Below are 24,737 nucleotides of genomic sequence, written 5' to 3'. Positions count from 1 at the left end.
TATAATACACAAGTAATTATATATGGTAAGCATAGCATGCTTAAGAGGAACAGGTGAGTTTGGATTTATGACTCTCAAAGATTTCCATTATTCAGAATTTGTTTACCTCATGTTTGGGTCCATTGTAGACTATGGACATTGATTGCCATTATTAATCAACAGCTCCATTACTGATGTATCATGTGATTACCAGGATGGGAACTTGGTCCTTTTTTTGCCTTGCAATTCTTGTGTTCAACCTTCCAAAGTATCACTATTTGTTAGCCACCTCTTCACAAATTTCTTTGCAAATCCTTTTCTCATTCCTACATCTCAGGATTTGCAACAGCACAACAATGGATCCACTGAAAGCAGTGCTATGGTCATTCACTTGTATTTATTCTAATATAACAATTTAAGTTTACCTAGAGATGATAGACCTAACTGAACAGAAATAGTAAGATTGCACCTGATATTATGAGAATGTGGGTGAAGGCTTCAAAGAGAACCTGGAAAGATCTATCTCTTATTTTGTTGAGAACAAGTTCCTATGGAAGCAAATGAAGAAAATAGTAGCTTTTAAGCTGGATTTGCAAATTCTTGCTGCTTTGGGCCTTTTTTGTAAATCATTGTAATCTTTCCTTGCTCCATACAAAGTCAGCATTTGTTACCCTGTCTACAGCAGCTCAAGACAGAAAAAAAAGTTGTAACCACATTTTCACAAACCAGCAGTTTCATGTTTATACTTTCAGCAATATAAATGGAGTTATCTGTATTTATTTGACATCTTTTCAACTTTAAAAATAGCTCTATGACTCTTAAACATGTTTTGAGGGATGGTTGTCTACTCCATGTATTTACCTAGAGGGCAAGACTTTGCCTTTGAATAGGGCAAACTATGTACAACCACCAAGGGATAGATGTTTAGGTCAATGCAAATGGCCAGTCAGGGGTTGGAAAATTGGGCAGCTATCCATTTTGCTAATTTCCCACTTAGCTTGCAGAACACGGTTTTCTAGCTGGCCTCTTGGGCCAGAAGGAAATGCTCTTGCAAATTAGATGGTGATGAAGGCTGGTCTTTGCAACAAGATTTTCTGGTTGCCTGGGTGTAAAAGATCAGGAATTTTTGGTTTTTCAGAAAGTGACTTCTTGAAGAAAGACTACAGCTAAAAATGCTAAAATTGATAATTGTTATCTCTGCTTCAATTTGTTGGAAATGAGGGAAGACTTCAGAAGGGCAAAGATAAGGCAGCAAAGTGGACTGACAGGTGGCAGATTCAATTTAAATGGGGCAATGTTTTGAGTAATAAAGTTTGGAAAAAAATAAAAGGCAAGTGTACATTTCATGGAAAGATGTTGAGTATGGTTGAACACAGAAACCTCGGAGGTCAAATTTATTGACTTTGCAGTTGGGAATGACAGCAAAACTGTCAGCAATTGACATCCTGATTCCATTGAAACTGACAGAAACTTAGGGAGTCCGCATCTGTGTAGAATAATTGAAAAGTTGCTGTCATTCATTTTACCCTCATCCAGAGGTTGCACTGTAGTCGGCCTCCGGACTGCAATCAATGGGAAATCTCTGAACTAACAAGAACTTTTACTTTTATGTTGTGAGTCTTGCTGTAATGAACTTTGAAACAGTTAAACCTTGTTGGATGAGTTGCAACTGGGTTTTTAAAGAATACTAACTTCATAAATAGTATTAAACACCCTCACTGGCCCTGAAAAGCGTATCTTATGGAATGTCAAAGTTCTCCTTAAATTGCGAATTGTAGCCCGAATAGTGGCCCCATTATTATCACTGTCTACGTCATGCTCTGTAACTTTGGCATCCAATGGGATAAGATCCATCATAGGCGAGGCCAGATCAAGACATCGACTGGCCTACAGAGTATTGCATTATGACTGATTTGTAGCAGAGATTTACTTAACTGACTCTTCATGTAACCATCATGTTTGTTATGCAGTATCTTAATGCACCTTCAGCAACATTGTATTCCTTCAATTGATACCATCTCTTTGATCTTCTATTATTTTATTTTCTGCCATGAGAAGTCAATTCTTTAGACACGGTTGAAATGAAATTGATTTATTTTTAAGTGCTTATTGTATGTGCCTTTACATATTTTATTCTGCTGCTTCCTGTGATGACAGTGTATTATGTATGTCTTTCAAAGCTTCCCTCAAGCTTTGTCTAGGTGCTTTCCCCATGGCATGCTGTGGTGGGAGTGAAATAGGTTTGTTTCCCCTTGTGTTAGATCATGACATGGCCTTACAACTGGTTCTGAATGCAATGGGTACCTTGCTGGTCCTGCCCACTTGCTCACAAATGTTCTGTCACTGGATGAGCCAGATTTTGTATTGCAGTAATAGACAGGGGCTTCATCAGTGCCTACCACAGCCAGTGTGGGTGCTCTCTCAACATGTCAACCCGTCTAAATAGGAGCAGGTCTTTGGATAGAGATGAGACTTATGAAACTTTTGTTTGGGCTTATTCTATCCTTCCCAGTACATTTCAGAAGAAGATGCCCTTCTTAACAATTAGCAGTAGAGTAGTTCTGGATGATAACAGAGAAATCACACCCTATAAGTGCTAATGGATCAGTGGGACTTAATCAAATGGGGATCCCTAAATTGACAATCACTCATCTCACGTTATTTGCATACCAATTCAAGCAAACAATGTAAGGACGAGGTTTAATAGATATGAAAGGCATGAAATATTGGAGGGTTTAAGCTCCAAGTAACATTTTTGTGTATCATTGTGTGGGTAATGCAGGGATCATGACACTAGTGCATGCTGTTGACCTTCTGAATAAGCACAGTAGTTCATCCAGGTTGAACAGTGTAATCAAATGTCTGAACTTAAACAGACAAATCCTGCCAGAAACATGTCAAGATGTGGATGTAACAGGAGCAGTTCAAATTACATTTGCTCAGAAGTCACATTTCCTGTTTGAATATTTCACTCAAGGCAGGCGCAACCCTAAAAACTAAGGTCATAGAAATTCAGTTTGGTAATAGGGGCTGCACTGTTTCATTCATTGTGCACCAGGACAATGAAAGCACAAATTAAACCTTTAACTTGTGACCATAATTGAACTATCGTTGCTTTGCTTTCCTCTTAATTGCTTGGCGCATGGACTGTGGGAATGTGAGAAAATGTTTAATTGGCTGTTTTAATTATTTTAAAGTGCACTGAAGAGAATTAAAAAGGTCATCCGCCACAAAGTTAAATAGAGATATCACTGCAAATTAATACTAGCTCATGAAAAACAGAACCACACTGTCCCATGAGGAGGGAAAAGAGTGTTGAAATAAGAATTTATTTTAATTCGGTACCCAGCTAGGTGCTGAAGTCATTGGAAAGGGCTCATGTCCAGCTCTCTGGGTTCATCGAACATCAATTTTCTGCACTAGAGAGCAGCAAAAATGAACCAAGTAATTAAGGCTTCAATGGATTTTGACTATCTGGACAGCTATTACCAAACAAAAGTCTCTAACAAACAAAGCTAAGTGTTAACTTAAACTGTCACGTAAGCAACTTCCATCATTGCTGGATTTAAACTCATAATACAATATTTTTGTGAATTATTTAAGTAGCTGCAATTAATTTGCTATTTAAATGTGCCATAAACTGTTTTATTCATAATTACTGCAACAGTATAAAATGCCTTTGAGGATAAAATCCAGCAAAACATTTTGTTCAATTTTTATTGGGGGTGCTTTGGAGATTTATGCTGTGGAACTAGCGTTTAAAAGAGTTTTATCTTTCTTTGCAGACAATCTATCTTACATGGGTGCTTTTACAGCCTGGAAGAATGTGAGGTAATTAAGTTTATTAAACTGATGAAGGAATGTGCAGTTTGAAAAATCATGCAGGCTAATGGGGGTAATTGTCTGTCAGCCAAACAGCCCTGAGGGAACCAGCATTTTACATGATTTAGAGAGAGACTCAAAACTTTTTCCTGTTTAAAGAAGTGGTATATTTTTGGCCAGAATGAACTCATTACTTGTCACAAAGTACAAAAGTCAGTATTTTTTGTTTGTCACAATCCTCTGGCCACAGACTGGTTCAAAGCCCTGTCGCCAGCAAGGATATTTTTAATTGACAGACTGGTGCTGCAACCTTGATATCAGTAATTTTATGGCCACCCATGCCATTTGAGACAGACTGTTCTTTTAATTCCCTTAAATGATTTCTTCTCATGAGAATGCATTTCTTTGTTTTGACAGTGAAAAGAGAATCTTATGTTAAAGTGGCAATATGGAGTGTGGAAAAACAGCTGTTAAAGTACTAATAAAAGCAAGTTCTTTTTAATTCTCAAAAAAAGTTTCAAAATCTTGATGTAATTACAATTTTCAGTTAGCTTCTTCCTGAGAGAGTTCTGCTGTAGTATAAAAATAAGGCTATAATAGAAGGCTTGCTGTATCAAGTGTGGAGAAAAAAAGACATTTCCTTTTTTGTATCCTGACTCTTGATTCCTTAATTATTAGCTTAATTGCTTCCAGTTTAATGAAACTCATCGTTTGAAGGATAATGGTAGTGGAAAGATTAATTGTTTTTTAATTACTCGTTCTTGCTAACTGTGAAACATCAATAAAATGCTTGGATTTTAATCCCAATGTTGGATGTGTTTTTTATCTCTTTCTTGTTAGGTTGCATGTTGCACATTTCTTTCAATGTGCATTTGCTTTTATCAATGTCCAGTGACCAGAAAAAGGACCATCAATTTTTACTTGCCCTCATAGCAATGTTAAACTAACACCTGATCCCACTCTCTTCTTGCATCACTGCTCTGCTCCAGCCATGTGTTTTAATTTTAATTCTATATGTGAATATTTCAAGCATTAGCGATCCCCAGAGCAAGCACTGTTGTCACTTTTTACCCAAAAGTTAAATCGTATGACTAATTGGTAACTTGTGAGGAAAAGATCTGAAAAACACAGAGTAAACACTGAATAAAATTGTAAATGGAAAGCCTTGAAGCTACCAAAGGCTTTTCAGGGTTCAAATCATTGCTGAGAAACAGAACTTAACCAGAGAGAAGTTATGAGGTTATATAAGCAAGCAAGCTTATATAACCCTCTCAAAATCATCCATTTTCAAATTATATGGAATTGTATTATGTGCTTTTGTGGGTGAGGTAAGTATACTTTTACTATTTTATTCATATTCTTTGCAGTTTGAATATTAATCTGGTCATTTGTTCCCAAGCTTTAAGTAAGTCCTATAGACACTTCGGTCTTAAATAAATGGTCAATTTTAGCTATAGTTTTCCATTTCTCTTTTTGGGATGATTTTTCAAATGTATTTCAAAAAGCCTTGTCATTGTTTTATTTCTCTCAACTCACAACAACTGGGAAATAAACTGATGATTCAATAGCATTTTAAGATTTGTAATTTTCAACTTTCAAAGTATCTACTAAAAGTTGTGAGCTGACCAATGTTTTAGTCCTGGAAGTAATTTGACTTCTGTGTTCTTGAGAAATGGTCTAATTTTATTTAACAAGTACAGTACTTCTAGTTAGAATATTTTTCACATTTTAGTCAAGCACAATGGCATTTGTGTGACATGATTACATGAGTGTTTTATTGCCACACATATCATTTTTGAATACTGTAAGGAACATCCAATGAGCTTCATTCTTCATTTACACATAAGGATTATCTATGTGAATATTTCAGAAAGTGCTGTTCCATGTAATAGGCACTTAAGGACCACGTCAAGAAGTCAGTCATTAACAGTAATAAGATTTTTTGTAGATAAATGAGATTTGCAATGACAAAATCAGAAGTTGGAACTGTAAAATCATAAATTACCCTGCCTAATTTTCTAGTTGCTGAGGAGTAAAGTTCTTCTATTCCTGTCTATGTATTACCATCTCACGGTCTAATTTAAATTATTTTTAAATGAATGTTCTTAAGCATGTCAAATAGACACTGAATGCAGCAGAATGTGAGTGTGCATCCAGTGTCTGTTTTCTGAGGGAATGTAAATGATAGAGTAAAGCTGTCTGATGTTATGCCTTTCCATTGCTTTTTAAATAAATTTCTCCTCTCCTGAAGGCTCTAGCCACTTTCCAGGGTACAGTTTTTATTTGAAGTGGCAGTTGTCCTCTGGTACTTTGCTCAATAACTATTATTCCTAAGTGACCCTGAACAGTAAACATTGGCAGGCTGTGTGACCAAGAGACATAGCACAAATGCCCCTCGTTCTGCCTTCATTTGATGTCAATGCAACTCACTTCCAACAGAAACTCCTAGATTGTAATAAGAGTGGGAAGCTTGGCTAATTTCTCCACCCACCCCATCCCATCCACCTTTTTTCCAATCTGGGATGCTAAGGCCAGTTTTAACTTCATTGCCATCCAGTTTCAGAGCAGCTAACTCGACAGAAGCTGGACTTGTACCATCTAACTTCAACAACTCACTCAATTACTGAACCATCAAATGAGTTCACCTCCCATCTTTGCATAGCCAACAAGGCAGATAGATTAATTTGCCAGCATGAATTTATTCTCAACAATGCAACACTGATGAATAGGAGCTGCATGGGAGTCGGACAAGTTGACGGGCTCTGCGAATTTCATGATCATCTTGACTGGCGGAGCAGGTTTGGAGGGCTGAATGACGTACTCCTGCTTCTGTTTTCTATGTTTCTGCTCTCCCATGCGTAAAGTGTTTTACTGGTGCTCGGCATTTCCCTCTGGCAGTCCGGCTGAGGCAATGAATTTAACAACGGCTCTATTTAGTGCCTTTCAACAGAAAAGAAATCTCAAGCCACTTCCCAGAAAAACAAATAAAAATGACACTCATGTCAGGAAAGGAAAGACTGAGAGGGATAACCAAACAGTTGGTCAAAGGCATGGATTTTGTGGAGTGCCTCACTTTTGGGAAGGGGCAGGAGAAATATGGGCAATGTGTGCCAATCCATTCCCTATAAATGAATTCACAATTTCAAATATAGAGCAATCATATTGGTAAACAATGTTCGACACAAACAAATGTGAAGTAGTACTTTTTGGTAGGAAGAATAGGGAGGTTACTTACTAATTGGAAGGTGCAAGTCTAGATGGGGCAGAGGTTGGGATCTCAGAGTACAAATACACTAATCACTGAAAGTGGCGCCACTGGTTAGCAAACAAAGCACTCGGATTTATTTCTAGAGGGATAGAAGTAAAAAGCAGGAAGGTTATGCTAAACCTGTATCAAACCTTGGTTAGACCACACTTAGCGTACTGTGTGCAGTTCTGGTTGCCATATTTATAAAAGAGGATATTGGGCAGAATTTCCTGGTCGGCCTGTGGGGGCGGGACTGGAATGCCGATGCGTAAAATGACGTGGGGATACGTCGGGCGTGCATCCACGCGTCACTTAGATTTTCAGTTCGGCGGGCACACAGCCAAACCGGCTGTGCACCTGCCAAATTGTCAAAGGCCTGTTAATTACCTAATTGAGGTCGTTGTCAGGGCTGCCCGTCCAACCTCAAGGTTGGCGGGCAGGCCAGGAGCCCAGGCGGGATGAGGTTTCATGAGGGTTTTAAAAATGTTTATTAAGTTTTAACATTCAAGTAATTGACATGTCCCAGCTCATGTGACAGTGTCACACGAAGGGACATGTCAATGTTTTTTTTTCTCCGTTCAGCACAGTTTTTAAAGTTGAAGCGATCTCCCTGAGGCAGCACTTTGCCTCAGGGAGATCTGTGGGCTCTTTTGCGCATGCACGAAAGAGCGCGCAGGCCTGCTCAGGGAATTCCCCCCTGCCCGCACAGGGAGTGCACAGAGCTTCAGGACGGACATCATGCTGGGCGGGCCTTAATTGGCCCACTCACATAAAATGGTGGCGCGCCCCCAACTAGGGGCGCTGATCGGGAACCTGCCCGCTCGCGCCCACTCCCGCACAACCCCCTCAACGAGGACAAAATGCTGCCCATTGAGAGAGTGGAGAGGATGACAGAGCGAATAGGGTTAAAATATTTCCTCTTGTGAGGAAGAGCAAAGCTAGAGGCCATCAAACCCAAAAGAGAATTCAGAATAAACTTCTTGACCCAAAGAGTGGTAAGAATGTATAACTCGCTATTAAAAGAAGTAATTGAAGCGAATGATATAGATGCTTTTCAGGGAAGCCAGTCAAGCATTTGAGGGAATAGGAAATAGAGGATTACAATGGTAGATTTTGATTAGAAAAGATGGGAAGGGGCTCAAGTGGAGCATAAACGTCAACAAGGACTGGTTGGGCCGAATGGCCTATTTCTGTACTGCATATCCTTTGTACTCCTAATGCATAAAGGAAATATTTCCTTGTTCTGGCATCACAGTCTCAAAGCCGTGTCTACCACTGTGTGCGTGGCGAAGCACAGTGAACGCCAGTTAGTCAAGACACGCATTGTTGAAGCTCCACAGGAAATTCTTGTAACTATGTTGTTTCTGTGTGTGCTGTATGGAGCTCATACATTTATTATAATTACCTCAGTGCTGACTTCTGTCACATGGTTGAAATTTCAAGCAATTTTGGTGAGTGGCAGTACCCAAAACCCGAAGGAAATTTGAGAGGTCTCACCACATCTGCTCCTCTTTCTAACATTCAAAGACAAACATTAGATAACAGTGTGTGCTCCAGGTTAATTATGACCCCCTTGCTGTTTTGCAAGATTGGCACAGCTCCTGAAAAGAACTACTGCATTGCCCTTGCCTGTTATTGCCTCCTATTTTTATCATTGGACCGAACGATCCATATGAATAATTGCAATATTTACTGTACTGAGACGCTGTCAAAAGAAAACAGAGAATACTACCAACAATTTGTACTGGACATATATAAATCTTTCCTTTTTTTCATTCGTTCACAGGATGTGGGCATCGCTGGCTAGGCCAGCATTTATTAAGAGTCAGCCACATTGCTGTGGGTCTGGAGTCACATGTAGGCCAGATCAGGTAAGGACAGCAGAATTCCTTCCCTAAAGGACATTAGTGAACCAGATGGGTTTTAACAATAATCGGTAAAGGTTTCATGGTCATCATCAGATTTTTAATTCCAGACTTTTATCGATCCAAATTTCACCATCTGCCGTGGTGGGATTCAAACCCAGGTCCCCAGAGCATTGCCTCTTATTATGTTCAAAAAAACTAAGAAATATGGTGGTGAGCTTTGTCTCACTACAGTTAAAAGACTACAAATCCTATTAGAACGCGCAAATATTTCTTCTCAACCTTATAAAATGAAGAAAATATTGCAAAGAATGCTATGGTTTCAAAGTAAATTTGTGCCAAACAAAAGATGGGTTATTCATTATTATGGTAGAGTCGCTCTGAGCTGATCTGAACATCAGATGAAGTGACTGAGATACAACAACCTTTTATACAAAGATCATCACATCAAAAAATATTGCAGAGCAATTCAAAAATCAGAGAATAAAATTGATACTAAATGGGAAAGAGGAGACTGAGTGTATTTAATGGGTGAACCCAAAAGATCAGCAAATGAGTCTTCACTGAAAGCTTTTGAAAACAGGGAGAAAGACTGCGAGGCAAGGGGATTTTAGAAAAGAGTGCCAAAAAGAAAAATAGCAAGTAACATTCACGTGACACAAGTGCCAGGCAATGAGCATCTCCAACAAGAGAGAATCCAACCATCTCCACTTAGGCCAGGATTTTCCCCTCGGTGATTTGGGGGCGGAGCCCACTCGCAAAGGGAAAATGACATGGGATGATGCCGGGAGGAATCCCCGACGCCATCCTGGGCCATTTAAATATTAAGGAAGGCGGGCGGACAGCGAAATCAGCTGTCCACCCGCCAACCTGTCAATGGCCAATTAAGATAGTTAAATGCCCTGCCCAGCCAACCTTAAGGTTGGCGGGCAGGCCAGGAGCCCCAGCAGCCTGTTGATTATTAATGAAATTTCATCCATTAGCGGGATGAAGTTTCATTGCCGTTTTGTAAAAATTTAATAAATTTCATGAGTTTGTCATCAACATGTCCCATCTCGTCTGGCATTGTCACATGAGGGGGACATGTTAATAATTTTAAAATGTCTCTATTTTTTGACTTTACTTTCCTTTCACTAAACTCCCTGAGACAGGACTTTGCCTCAGGGAGCAGTGTACTCTTTCGCGCGCATGTGAAAGTTTGACAGTTGGGGATTCCCTCCCCGCCGGAACAGGAAGTGTATAGCGCTTCCTATCGGGCAGGCCGCTGGGCGGGCCTTAATTGGCCCGCCCACTCAAAATGGCAGCGGGCCCCGCTTCGGCGGCGGGGTTCAGCTGCCCGCCCGCCGCCAAGCCGGTGGGGCCCGCCCGCCAGCCAAGGGCTAAATTCTGCCCTTAATGTTCAATAGCATTACCATTGCTGAATCCCCCAGTATCAACATGCTGGGGATTACCATTGACCAGAAACCAAATGAGCAGGTCAGAGGCTGGGAATTCTGCAGAGAGCAATTTACCTCTTGCCTCCATAAAGTCTGTCCACTATCTACAAGGCTTAAGCCAGGAGTGTGATGGAATACTTTCCACTTGCCTGGATGAGTGCAGCTCCAACAGCATTCAGAAGCTCGATATCATTTAGGATAAAGCAGCCCGCTTGATTGGCATCACATCCACCAGCTCCAACATCCACGCCCTCCACCACTGCGCACAGTGGCAGCAGTGTGTACCATCTACAAGATGCACTGCAGCAACTCACCAAGGTTCCTCCGGCAGCACCTTCCAAACCCGCGACCTCTACCACTTAGAAGGACAAGGGCAACAGATGCATGGAAACACCAGCACATGGGAGTTCCCTTCCAAGTCACACGCCATCCTGACGTGACCTATATCACCATTCCTTCATTGTCTCAGGGTCAAAATCCAGTATTCAAATCCATTCAGGTTCTCATGTCTAATTTCCAGAAATCGAATAATTTATTTAGAGCGATAAGTTGATAAGTCTTTTAAGGATCTTCAAAACTTCACCAGCGTTTAGTATAATAAAGTAATGCTTTGGTCACTTTGGATCATTTCTTGGTGTCCGATTGAAAGTTGGGAGTACATTGAATCCCATGTCTCAAACAGGGAAATTTATAGAGATCTCAGTGATAATTATTAAATACAGACACCAGGGGCAGAAAATCCCCCCCCTCCCCGTCCGGGGAATTGTGTGGGGGCGGGTGGGGAATGGGCACGAACCCAATCGACGCCCCCAAGTGGGGCCATGCCGTCATGTTACGTGGGCGGGCCAATTAAGGCCCGCCCAGCATGACACGTGCCTGGGAGCAGTGAGTGCTCCCTGTGCATGCGGGGAGGGGGAGGGGGGATTCCCTTAGTCGGGGCCTGCGCTCTTTCGCACATGCGCACAGAAGAGCGCAGAAATCTCCCTGAGGCACCTCTGTGCCTCAAGGAGATTAGTTTAAGATTTAAAGATCTAAATAAAGAAAAGGAAATATTTTAAGACAGTGTCACATGAGCTGGGACAAATTTTATTTAATTAATGAAACCTCATCCCACCTGTGGATGAGGTTCCATGAAAAATGTGAAGGCCGCCTGGGCTCTTAGCCTGCCCACCAACCTTAAGGTTGGACGGGCAGCCCTGTTAATTGTTTTAATGACTATTTAAATGGCCTTTATAGGTCTTTGACAGTTCGGCAGGTGCGGAGCTGACTCGGCTGCGCGCCTACCAAACTGAAAATCTAGATGACGCGCGGTGACATCGGGACACCCGCCTGATGTCACCGTGTGTCATTTTACGCATCGACGGGTGGGCCCCGCCCACGCTCACCGACCCGAAAATTCTTCCCCAAGGGTTTACAGTCATTCGTGCCCAGATTCAGATTATACACTATTATTAAATGAAATAATGTACTAATTAATTCTGCTTTCTCTTCAAAACAGTATAGGAATCACATCAATTGTCTATAGGGAACATTTCAGAAGCAAACGTGGTATTGTGTTATATTCTAGGGAACAATTAAATCTAATATTTCTTTTGAAATTTCATAGTGATTTAGTTGCCTCTGCCTTTATAAGTTTCTAGTGGCCTTTTGAATTGCCGAGCCACTTATCTTAAAAACTGGCTTCCTTAAAACTGAGTGACAAGCTACAAATTGAAGCTATCATGCTTTGTTGCTGTCTCTCTCCCTCCTCTGCATGTACTTCAGCTGCCACCAGTTCTTTGTTCGCTACTTTGATTAAGCATCTCTGCATCAACAGAGTCATTCTAAAATTATGCATTACAATGACTTCCAATTGTGCTCTCTATATTTATCTTCCTTAAAACAGGGCTTTACTGAAATTCCAATGCGCGAGCCATTTGGTAAAGAGATTTTTTTAAAAAAATTCTAGCAGAGCTGCTGCCAGAACAGTGAACCTTTCTTGACTTTAAGCTGTTCTTGGGAGTTGAACGGCTTCTTACGAGATGCTTGTTAACTGGCAGCATTAAGATGAAGTGGGCATACAGTCAAATGGCAGGGAGAAAGAAGAATTGGACAAACAGATTGTTGGAAAATAGCTGCTTAGCCCAGGTCAGCCTATTCAGATCCAACTGAAATGTCATATTCAAAACAGCTTCACCGAACTACATTGATCCAAAACAAGAATTAAGCTGACATCCTCAATAGCAATCCTGATTTGAATTTGTTTTGTGTGTGTTATTCTGAAGTCATATTTTCTGGCTGTTCTAAATGTGCATCTGAGCAGCATGATTCATAGTAAATGGCATTGAGAAGCGGTTCTGTCTACTAAGCTGTCTTCCCTTATAACTACACATATGGAATTATAAAATGACACAGCACGGAAGGAACTCGGGATGCCTTTGTGCTTGTACTGGATCTTTGAAAGATTAATCCAATTCCCCTATCCTTTCCCCATAGCCCTGCAAATTTTTCCCCTGGCAATTTTTATTTTATTCATTTACGGGATGTGGACATCGCCGGCTGGGCCAGCATTTATTGTCCATCCCTAACTGCCCTTGAGAAGGTGGTGGTGAGCTGCTTTCTTGAACTGCTGCAGTCCCTGTGGTGTAGGTACACCCACAGTGCTGTTAGGGAGGGAGTTCCAAGATTTTGACCCAGTGACAGGGATACGTTTCCAAGTCAGGATGGTGAGTGGTTTGGAGGGGAACTTCCAGGTCGTAGTGTTCCCATGTATCTGCTTCCCTTGTCCTTCTAGATGCTAGCAGTCGTAGGTTTGGAAAGTGCTGTCTAAGAAGCCTTGGTTGAGTTTCTGCAGAGCATCTTGTAGATGGTACACACTGCTGCTACTGTGTGTCGGTGTTGGAGGGAGTGAATGTTTGTGGAAGGGATGCCTATCAAGCGGGCTGCTTTATCCTGGATGGTGTCAAACTTAAATATTTATCTAATTCTTCTTTTAAAGTTATTATTGAATCTACCCCCTCCATGCTTTCAAGCAGCGTGTTCCAGCTCACAAAAATTGCTGTGCTTAAAAAAAAATTCTCTTCATTCTGCCTCTGGTTCTTCTGGCAATTATTTTAAATTATATTTCATGTTATGAAAGAATCAAATTACTAGCACAGTATGTTCAGCATATTGTGAACCAAAAGTGAAATAAATGGTGCTAATTTGTAATTTGCTTTTTGTGAATACTTGTAGGCCTTGTTGGCCACTTTGAATCTACATGACCATGTAACTTTAGAAAATGAATACACACATCAACAAAATGTCAGCAACATACAAAGCAGCTGATCTCTAAAAGAATTTTTCTTTTTCTGGCTGGATTTTTAAATAAATACTGGGACACACTCTACAGACAATGGAAAACTGTCCAGACTATAGCAATCTACACGATCTCACATTACACCAAGTAGGATGTAAGAAACAGACACTCAACCCCCTGGGAGCATGAAAGCCACCCTCTACTGGCTTCACACCATCCTGAGACCTTTCAAATGTTTCTGAGATAAGACATCAAAATGCAATTACCTGCTCTGAAACAATAACTGCAGCAGGCATGAACTAATCGAATTTCTCTGGAATATTCAGCCAGCAGGGTACTTTTAGGGCCTGCTTACCAAGCAGGGGAGAGAGAAGAAAAGAAAATGCTGTACTGAACACAGGTCTGGAGCAGTGTGCCCCCTCTGCCTCTCTCTCAGAAGCATTGGACCCGGTTTTGCAAAGTAGCCACCCTGAAAAGAGAAGTCAACTGCAAACTGAGTAACTTTGGAATAAAACATGGAAATCTGCTTCATACAAATACACCCAGGAAGACAATTGAACAAAACAGCCGCAATGTGGAATCACCGCATCAAGACCAGCCAAGGAACAGCTAACTGTATGCTCCTCTGCTTTAATTTTCATGTAAGCCTACCCTCTTACTCTGCCATCTGTACTGGTGTGCGTATGGGCCCTAGACAAATGTGTGTGATGTATGAATGGTGGTGGCGATTTACCTAGTTTTTTTAGTTTGGGTAATAGTTTCAATAAACTTGTTCCTTGTTTAATCTAAGAAAACCTGTCTGACCAATTCTTTACAATCTGAAAGCATAAATAGTGGGTCTCTTACAGAATTGGCAAAGCACATCCTCTCTAAATTCACACAAAACCCTGTTCTGGTCAAACCTTGTGTGGGAGAATAGGGGAGTCACTTCACCCCTTCTCACATGGTCATAACACACAGTGGATATAACTATTTACCTGAAGCATAAAACAGTGAGGCAACATTATAAAGCAGCAATAAAAGCTGTTTTACTTAGGTTTTATGGAATATCTAAACTAACTTCTGCTGCCCTAAAACAGTGATTCAGATGTTTTATCTGAATTGTAATCCACATTTCCCAGTCCTGCTGTGCTGTGAATTTAACTCCTTGAATTTATTAAACGATTAGAAGCAATAAATCTATATACGTAAATGACACGTAATGTTTTCAGGGAACACACAAAAACTCATCATATATTAACCATCAGGATGCCATTAACTATTGAGAGTTCCCGAGTGCTTACCTGTTATATGGTCACATGCTTTTGAGAGGTTGTGACATTGACAGGGTCTACATCCAGCTTCACTGAACTTGTAATGTAAGATTTGACACTGGTTACATTTCAGGCCAGACACTCCTTCTTTGCAATGACATTTTCCAGTACTGTTGTGGGGGGGAGGGGGGAAGAAAAGAACAATTATGAGTGCCGGCCAATAATGAGGAAATGCATATAACTAGCTTCCAACAAACTTGTTACGGTGTTTTAATTCTACTGCCTGTTACTGTCTACCGAATTTAATTCATAGTAAACAACACCTTTCAACATAAAAAGCAGATATTTTTAATGTGCTGATTCTACATAGAGTCCCAGGTTTGCTATAAACAATGATATAATGCCAAATTAGGTACAGCTAATGGGCTACCATTGCTATCTGTACAACTGATGAGTGACTTGATTTTCTGTGGGCTCCAGTCACTTATTAATTGAAGTAAATTTTAGAAAGCAGATAGGAGAACACTATTCAGCAATCATTCTGCCAGATTTCAATCCACATGCTCATGGGCAGAATCTTCGGCTCAGCGAGCGGGGGCGGGGCCCGCTTGCCGAGGCGTAAAGTAACGCGCGGTGACATCGGCGTGCATCCCGACGTCACTGCGCGCCATTTAGATTTTCAGTTCGGCAGGTACACAGCCCGCCAAACTGTCAAAGGCCTATTAAAGTCATTTAAATATCAATTAAACTCATAGGCTGAGCTGCCCGTCCAACCTTAAGGTTGGCGGGCAGGCGAAGAGCCCAGGCGGCCTTCACATTTTTCATGGAACCTCAACCACAGGCGGCATGAGGTTTCATTAATGTTTTTAAAGTGCTTTAAAAGTTTTCAATAAAATTAATGGGCATGTCCCAGCTCATGTGACAGTTTCACATGAGGGGACATGACCTTAAAATTTTTGCTTACCTTTAATCAATGTTTCATAAGTGCCTCAGGGAGATTTCTGCGCTCTTTCGCGTGCATGCGTGAAAAAGCGCACTCCCGGCTCAGGGGACCCCACCCTGCCCGCACAGGGAGTGCACAGCGCGTCACGCTGGGCGGGTCTGATTGGCCCTCCCATGTAAAATGGCGGCGCGTCCTGATCGGGGACGCCAATCAGGTCCGTGCCCCCCCCCACCGCACGCCCGCCCCCACACAACCCCCCCAACAGGGGGAAAATTCTGCCTCATAAGTTCTTCACCTGTTTCTTCCTCAGAATTTGTGTTTGTGTTGAAAGCAAGCAGATGTGTTGTACTCTGAAGGGCTGATTGATTATCCAAATGATTTAAGAGAGCTCTCTCCCACAAATCGTAAAGGTACTGTAATAAATTTTAAATTGTAATTTTAAATAAATTCTGAAGTGAATCAGTTACGGCTTAGCTCCTTCAAAAAGTGTGTTGGTTTTTAAGACTAATGTCTTCCCAAAATATATAGAGCAGGATTTTGCCCTTGTCGGGGGTGCTCAGCAGGGACGGTTGGGAAGCCGCGATTTTACGCGGGTGGGCCAATTAAGGCCTGCCCAGCGTGGACTGCGTGCGGCAACGCCTCCTGTGCGGGCGGGTGGGGGAGGAGGGCGAGCGGGCCAAGGACGATCTTCGCACAAAAGAGCGCTTCAATCTCCCTGAGGCACGGAGCTGCCTCAGGGAGATGAAGCGCTGTTTAAAAAAACTAATGAACAAAATAAAAATGCCATAAAACATGTCCCCGCTCATGTGACTCTGTCGTGGATGAGGTTTCCTAAAAAGTTCAAAGGCCGCTTGGCTTTTTCGCCTGCCCGCCAACCGTAAGGTTGGGCAGGCAGTGTAAATTTGAATTTAATTACCTTATTAATGGCCTTAATAGGCCTTTTAATTGTCGGCGGACACACTGCCGACTCTGGCGCGCCAGCCCACCGAACAAAATATCACAGGACTATGCGATGACGTCGGGACGCTTTCCCAATGTCATCGTGCGTCATTTTACGCTCGACCAGGTCGGGTGTGCGCCTACCTCCCAAGCTCAATATTCTGCCCATGGAAAATCTTTAAATGCAAAACAGTGACAGAATTCACTTAGTGTTGTTAACATGTTCATTATTTTGAGTCAGTGCTATAGGTGGTTAACTAAGGCTCCCACTAAAGCCACTGATAGAGAAAAATAAAACCTTTTGATGAAGCAATACCTGAATAGCATTGCTGATTTATTACATGACCGAGCCATTCAATAAGTATCACTTTTTATCTAAATTAAATAATTAGCAAATCTCAACACTTTCTTCCAATTCACTACTCTACAGTAAATCAAACAGACTAGGAAAAACAAATCACATTATTATTAGGTTAAAACCTTATTTACTAATGAAGAAAAACAAGTATCTGTAGATGGTTGAAAAGGGTGCTAATCTCTGACTTGGGGCTTCTTTGTCCTTCCAACTGTGTTCATTAAAAAAAATAACTCTTTAATTTGACTACAGAAAAGCCGAAAATGGTGTAAAATGAGAAATGGTGTAAAACTTATTTCAATAGCCATTATGTGAAATACTGCGGCTGTAACTGATGTCCATAAAATTGCATAACTCTGGAATAAGCCTGAGTATGGTATTTGTAGGTAATGTGGCCTCTGCATGTCTCCTGTGTTTCATTTGGGTTATGCGGCCTCTGTATAATTCCAGGATAACATTCTGGAGTGACAATCAGAGACAAATCTATTTATAGATACAACTTATATGATTATTGACAGCAACAAGCTCAAAGGTCTATCTATGTGGGGGCGGTGAGCACACCAATCATCTTTCGCAATGTGATAAATCATTAACGCGGTAAAAGCTAAATACGTGCAGCCCTTATCTTTCATTACTGACTAATTACATACTTGGTTTTCACTAAAAACCTTTAATTATTCTGCAAGCGAGCTGCTGCTGAACAGTAAGGGGCATCAAAGCCAACAATGGAGAAAAATATTACATAAAAGTATAGGCACAGATCTTAATCTAAAAGCAATCGAAGGCTTGGAGGAAAGCATAGCGTAACAAACTCTGTTTAATGTGGTGTTCAGCTCCGTTTCATCCCTATCAAGATGTGAAATCATAGTAAATGTATATCTTTTCATTTATTCTTGTTTCAGTACATTCCACATTGACAGTTTCTTTGAAGTTCACTTTATATTACTTGATTTTTTTTCATAAACTTTCTTTCAGCAATTATTGAACCATATCCCCTCAGGTTTTCTTTATTTGCCATGTCATTTATATGTCTTTCAGATTTTGTTTCACTTTATAATTTCACAGTGAGGACTTACGTTCATTTCTCAGGGTCAGGATTTCAGGATTTTACATGTTTTTTTTATTTTAGTGGCTGGTACTCTCCACAAAGTATAAGAACTTTCACTGAACTAGTGCACACACTTAACAGGAATTACTTATCTACTATAATCACAATAAGTGTCACCGATTGAGTCAGATATAAATTCTATTGCAAGATGAATGCATGGTTTCTCATTCTGGAATACACATCATAGTGGTGCTTTGGGACCCAACTTTGTACCAATCTGAAATGACTGCACAATATACTAATAACTGTACCCTATACAATGAAGGCGTTCTTGTTTTCAAAATGGTCATTCTACGTACTGTCAAATTTGTCAGTAGAATGGGCTCTTTATCCAACATCCATAATGGCAGAAAAACCACTCTATCCCTTAAGTACAGTCGCTCACGCATTCAATTCCATTGATGGAGCGCTTTGTCAGCCACAGTGAATCCCGTAAAAACTGACCCCATGAGAATCTGGCGGCAGATAGGAAGCAAGCTGTGAGGGGAAGTGCCCATCATCCTGATTCAGTGAAAGATCCATAAACAGCAGTTTTAAAACAGGCTGTATTGCGTGTTTTAAGACGTCACAGAGCTTAGTGCACGAAGGCAGTGTGTGGTTCATACTGCTGAATGCTTGTGATTTCAGAGTCCCCTTGTATAATTTACCATCTAGGTTTTTTTTTGGCGGGGGGGGAATTTTTCTGAGTAAGTGTCCTTTTTTTTGCAGAATTCTGGTTTTTGAGAATGTCCATTTATACAACTTTCCTTACAAATAGGCACGTTGACTAGGTCTTGGGTAAAGTCATTGGTTGGGATGATCTCTGTTAATCATTGCCCCATCTCAAGGGAATTTGAGAGAAATCATATCTGGGAGAATTAATTATATCTTGGAAATACTCCTCCTGTTGACTGAGGAATTTTGAAATTTTGCACAACTAAAGTTAATTCAGCTGAAAGACATCAGTGCAGAAGCAGAGAGGTAGGAGTGGTGCTGTAGAGGGTCACATGAATTAGAAAGAATACCAGTCTGTAGATTAAAATTCAATAAATATTAGATGGAGCAGAGATTTTGCTTACTAAATATATCCAATTTCTGAGTTTTTTTTGACATGAGACATATTGGCAATGTTGCATCCTTAGTATAAATGTGTCGCTTTCTGGGCCACTTCAGAGGGTTTTGAGTCATATGTAGGCAAGATAAGCTAGGAGTAACAGTTCCATAGTGAAACAAATGGAATTTTACAATAATCTGATCATTATTTTAGTGGTGCAAGCCACTTATTGAATTTGAACTCATGGGCAGGGATTTTCCGTGTTCACTAGCGTTGGGCGTGTTCAGTGTGAGCAGACAACATGACACAATCGGTTTCACGAAACCGGTTTGCGATCATCTGCTCGGCCTGCCATTGGACGTGGGGAACCTCATTGTAATACATCAGCACATCATTATAAGGCCAGCCCCCCGCACTCATTCCCCACCCCCGCTGGATTGTCCGCCCACCTCGGCAGGAAAACGTGCCGATGTGTTTCACAACACCAAATAAGCAACGTGCACCTGGCTTGGGACTTCAGGGTTTACTTACCTACCTTGCTTCGGACAGCACTCGCAGTCATCAGTGTCAGGCTTCACTGACAGCACCACATCACTTTTAGGGAGGCTCACGGGCAGGTCTCTACCTACCAGATCAGCCATAAGTGGGTGGCTTTTTAACAGCTGCAGGGCAAGGTCTTGCTTGGGGAAGGGGGAGAAGTGACCTCAGGCAAGGGAAGTGCTGCAAGACGAAAGCTGTACTGGGGAAGGAGGGTATCCCGGGGTATGTGTGGGGACACATGTTGATCTGTGCAAGTGGCCGCAAGATGGTGAGGGCTGAGGAGGCAGCCTCCAGAGGAGATGAGGCCAGATGGACAAGTGATGGTATGTGTGTGAGAATGGGTAGTGATGTCCGTTGAGTTGGCAGTGAGTGAGTCGCCAGTGAATGTGTGATGGGCTTGAGTGTGTGAGTTTAGACTGATGAGATGGTTGCCATATCCAGGCTGCATGGATGAGATCATTCATCCTCTGTCTGCATTGGATGTTCAAACTCTTCTGTGCAGCATTAGCACTGACCCCCGCTGCCACTGCCTGCCTTGCTGGATTGGTGATGCTGCTGCCTGTCCTGCAGCCAGAGTGGGGGTAGAGGACATCATGGTGGGTCTCCACAGCGTTCAAATGGCATTCCAGTTACGCGTCATTAATCCTGGGGGCTGCAGTCTTTTTGGCTTTCGTGGACACCTTCCCTGCAGTAGTGATGGGCTGAAAGCACTGTGAGGTGTGCATGACTGGGCTTTAAATATGGCGCCCGACATGATGAAGCGGTGTGGCGGGCAAATGACAGCCCACCTGCCATGGAAATGGCGTATTTCCTGGGAATGCATAAGTAATATGGTGGATTTGGGACGATACAACATCGCGGCTGGCGGGTAAAATGCTGTTAACAAGCTTTGAGTTTTCTTGTATCTTAGAACTAACATTAATTAGCAGGAGGTATTCAAACTCTGAATAAATAATAATCATTAGCTTTCTACACAGCCAGTCAGCATTTTGGATCTGGTGTCTACATTTGCCCGTAAAAATCAATATGACAGTTGTCCAGGAATATAATGACATTACTTTCTCTTTCTTGTCTGTCTCACCCCAGCACTCGCTGTCAACAAAACCTCATTGTCACTGAGCCCTCTGATATGTTGAATTTGGATTTTTGTTGTGGTCTAATTTTATGCTACTAGGGTACTTGGAATGAAAAGTACATAAAATAGGTACAATTTAATAGGTTTAGCAAATTCATAACTAACAGGAAAGCAACTATTAGATCACCAAAATTTAGAATTTTATTCAAAAAGCATTTGATCTACAAAATGTGACTATGCTTCTGTGAATATTCAACGACTCCTCCACAGAGATGCTGAAAAAATGCAGAAAAATCGTATGTTAAAATGTCAAAGGTTTTGTGAAAGCTCAGCTTGTCCCAAGTGTCTATAATTACTGCCATTTGACAATCGGGTTATTATTCTATCATTAAATACAGTGCCAAACTCAGTAAAGTGTTCAAAAACTGTGTAACCTTTTCTGAAGGATGGTGCTGTAATTTGTGGGCCTTTTTTAATATTTTCATAACTTCAACTTACATGAGACGGAAAAGAATGATAACCCTTCGGAAAACATGCATCAACCCGCTATAGCTAATAGGCTTGATGCACAATTTACAGTATCTTCATTTTGAATTTCTCCAAGGACCAATGTGGGTTCTTTCCGGCCTTGTAAACAGTGATTTCTGAGATTGAATTAGTTTATTGGTTCAATTGTCTATTGGCAGTAACTCACAGTGTCGTGAGAATACATTGGTATTAAGTGCTGTGTTAATTTCACAAAGCTTGAAACAGCACCATTCTCTGGAGTGTCATTAGTTCTGGACTGGAGTAAGAGCCCTAAGGTTATATCCATGGTCACGTAATAAATTTGCCTTGCTATTTGTTCCTGCAGTTTGTAGTTAACACCATTATACTGAACGCCCACATATTACAAAGTTCATGGACTCTAATCGATTCCAATGTACTTTTAAAGTGAGTAATTTATATAAACTTTAAAAAAAAGGGAGTGTATTTTATTGTAGTCAGCAACAATGCATAGCTACAATCCACCTTAGAACCCAAAGTCAAAGGGTGTTTAAATGGAAGGGGCCATAGGATCCTACCACATGGTAACTAGAAGTCAGTTTCAACAGGGCAATGTTTGGAACAGTTTAAAAAGTACTTTGCACCTGCAAGACTGTCCAAGACTATGATGATAAATAAGTTAAACAATTATCATAGGTGCTGCTAATGTGCAGTTGACAACTTATTTCATTTAAATGCCAACAATTCAATGAATCAAATGAAATATTCTCTGGGTCTACCGAGAGAACGATTCACAGAACTGGAGTACAGAACCTAATCCCCATTGCTGCAGGGACTGTTTAGAGTAATTGAAAACACAACACAAGTCTACTACAACCCAATAAAAGTACTTCAAAGCATCCATTCCTGTTTTTCACCAAGTTGCTCCAGGGTGTTATTCAGTTTAACTTTTCCTATTACAACCATGAAGTTGATGAGTTAAACAAGCCCACAGTAACATTTTGGTGAAAGGAAAAATTTGGAAATTCTGGGACCAAAGTTCAGTCTTTGTTCTCTGATACTCCAAAGAGGGTTCCTGCTTTTGTCTTTCAAGTCATAATTCCACCTTGCAGTGAGTACATTTTGCCCTTAGATATTTACCCATGTTGAAAATTACTCCCAGCTTGAAATCCGTTTGTGTTTCAGGTCTCTCTGTCTTTTTCCTTGAATTTTGCTACTTTATTCAATATGCAAACAACTAGGTTGAACGAAGGTGCAATTTGGCTGTATGTTATTATCAGTGCTTATAAAAAAGTAAATGAGAGGACGTGGGTTTACTCCTAAAATTGATGCACACTCATTCCTCAAAATAAATCCTTGTTTCTGGGTTTGCTGATCATTTCTTGAATACATTCAGCTTTGTGGTGATTTTTCTGTGGATTACATTCAATTGCAAGTGAACTAACAACTTGCAATTATATCATAGAATGAAGCATCAAAGGGGGAGGCTATGTGGCCCACTGTATGTGTGCCAGTTTTTTCGTTCCATCGCCCTGGTTATTTCCCCCCCACCCTAGCCCTGCAAATTGTTAATCTTCAAGTATTTATCTAATTCACTTTTGAAAGTTCTTATTGAGTTTGCTCCCAGCATCCTTTGAGGCAATGCATTCCAGATCCTAACAATTCAGTCCATAAAAAAGATTCTCCTCATCTCACTTCTGGTTCTTTCACCAATAATCTTAAATCTCTGTTCCCTGGTTACCATCCCTTCAGTAACTGGAAACAGTTCCTTCTTATTTACTCTATCCATGCCCTTCAAGATGTTGAATGCCTCACTTAAATCTCCTCTTCACCTTCTCTGCTCTATGGACAATGAACCCAGTTTATCCACTCCCTCCATGTAACTGAACTCCTTCATCCTTGGTACCATTAAACTCTCTCTAAGGCCTTGACATCCTTCCTAAAATGTGGTGACCAGAATTGAAAACAATAGTGGGATAGTTATTGGGATATAGATTGGCATAACCAATGTTATATCAAGATTTAGCATTACTTGCTTTTGTACGCTGTTCCTCCATTAATAAAGTCAAGGATACCGTATGCATGTTTAATAGCCTTCACAGCTGTCCTGCCACCTTCAAAAGTTTGTGTATATAGACCCCAGGTCTCCATATTTCTGCACCTCCTTTAAAATCGTACCATCTGGTTTATATTGCCTTTGCTTATCTTCCTACCGATATGTATCACTGCACATTTCTCTGCAGAAAATTTCATCTGCCAATTTTACCAATCCAACTAGGTCCTTGTGAAGTCTATTAATATCCACCTCAGTCTTTACTACATTTTCATGTTTTGTGTCATCTGCAAACTTTGAAATTATGCTTTGTATACCCAAGCGCAGGTCATTAATATTTATCAAAAACAGCAGTGATCTTAATATCAGCCTCTGGGGTACATAACTCTATACTTCCCTCCAGTCTGAAACATGCATCACTATCTGTCCCTTAGCCAATTTCATATCCATCTGCCACACCACACCCTTAAAAAGTGCTGTCTAATAAAGAGAGATTTTATTTTACTTACAGATCAGATAGGAGTAACTTCTAATAATTAACATCTGGAGGAAATGGATATTTGTAGGGAAAAATAAAAGGTCGAAGAGAATTATTTTTGTCCCAACGGTTGTGCTGCTGAATAATTATATGGGAACATGCTGAGTGAAAGGTTGAAATAAACCAATCATTCCATTTGTATGGAACAGAATAATCCAGCAAGATTGTCATGTAAGCATTTTTACATTGCAGTGCCAGTTTCAATCAGTTATCCTTCTGGCACCACTATACTCTTTCATTAAGTTATGCAACAGAAGTAGAGCCCCAGAATCTGCTGGCAAGTTATAACACCCATGATGAAGTAGATCTCTGCTGTAGCGGAACAAGATTAGTTTGACAGCTTAACGATAAGTGTTAGAATGTAAAAGCATCTTTAAAGTCTTTAGTTTTAAGGGCTGGTAGCTGCCTGAGGATTGGAGCTGCCAGTTTTGTCAGTTTTCCTATGATAGATGGAGGAGCTGTGGATGTGGGACATCTAAATAGCGAAAGAGGAAAAACAGCAAATCTCTCAATTCCTCTTCATTAAAATATGAGTATCTTTAGGGAAGAGGGTCATGGTTCACTGAGTCCAGCCACCTGCTCAGTTCGAACAGGATTCCAAGATTGTGAGAATTAGAGGGATTAACATGCATCTATTGAGCCAGTATCTAAGTCTGGAAACTTCAAGATGCTTATTTATCTAACATTGCGGTTAAACCGCTCAATCTATCTATATGACTTCATATTTTTACTTCATACTTTACTCATTTCTTTTTATCTTTTCTGCTGGTCATTTAATTATCAAAGTT

At 40.8% G+C, this 24,737-nt stretch overlaps 1 protein-coding gene and 1 long non-coding RNA gene across 3 annotated transcripts in view; one reads left to right on the top strand and one right to left on the bottom strand.

Annotated features, from left to right (window-relative positions):
• Positions 1-24,737, bottom strand: part of LOC144685592 (multiple epidermal growth factor-like domains protein 9) — a 321,618-nt gene that overhangs the window by 120,058 nt on the left and 176,823 nt on the right. For both annotated transcript variants that reach the window (XM_078550263.1, XM_078550262.1), the window contains exon 3: positions 14,910-15,049. In XM_078550263.1, coding sequence (XP_078406389.1) covers positions 14,910-15,049 — 140 coding nt within the window. The remainder of the gene's footprint in view (positions 1-14,909; positions 15,050-24,737) is intronic.
• Positions 3,043-8,919, top strand: LOC144685597 (uncharacterized). The gene is made up of 3 exons (XR_013577747.1): positions 3,043-3,518; positions 3,765-3,810; positions 8,835-8,919. It is a non-coding gene; the product is annotated as an uncharacterized LOC144685597 (long non-coding RNA).

This window comes from Cetorhinus maximus, chromosome 10 (assembly GCF_964194155.1).
Source record: "Cetorhinus maximus chromosome 10, sCetMax3.hap1.1, whole genome shotgun sequence".
NCBI classification, from domain to species: Eukaryota; Metazoa; Chordata; class Chondrichthyes; order Lamniformes; family Cetorhinidae; genus Cetorhinus; species Cetorhinus maximus.
The sequence above is the reverse complement of the archived record's forward strand: the minus strand, read 5'-3'. Positions and strand labels throughout refer to the sequence as shown.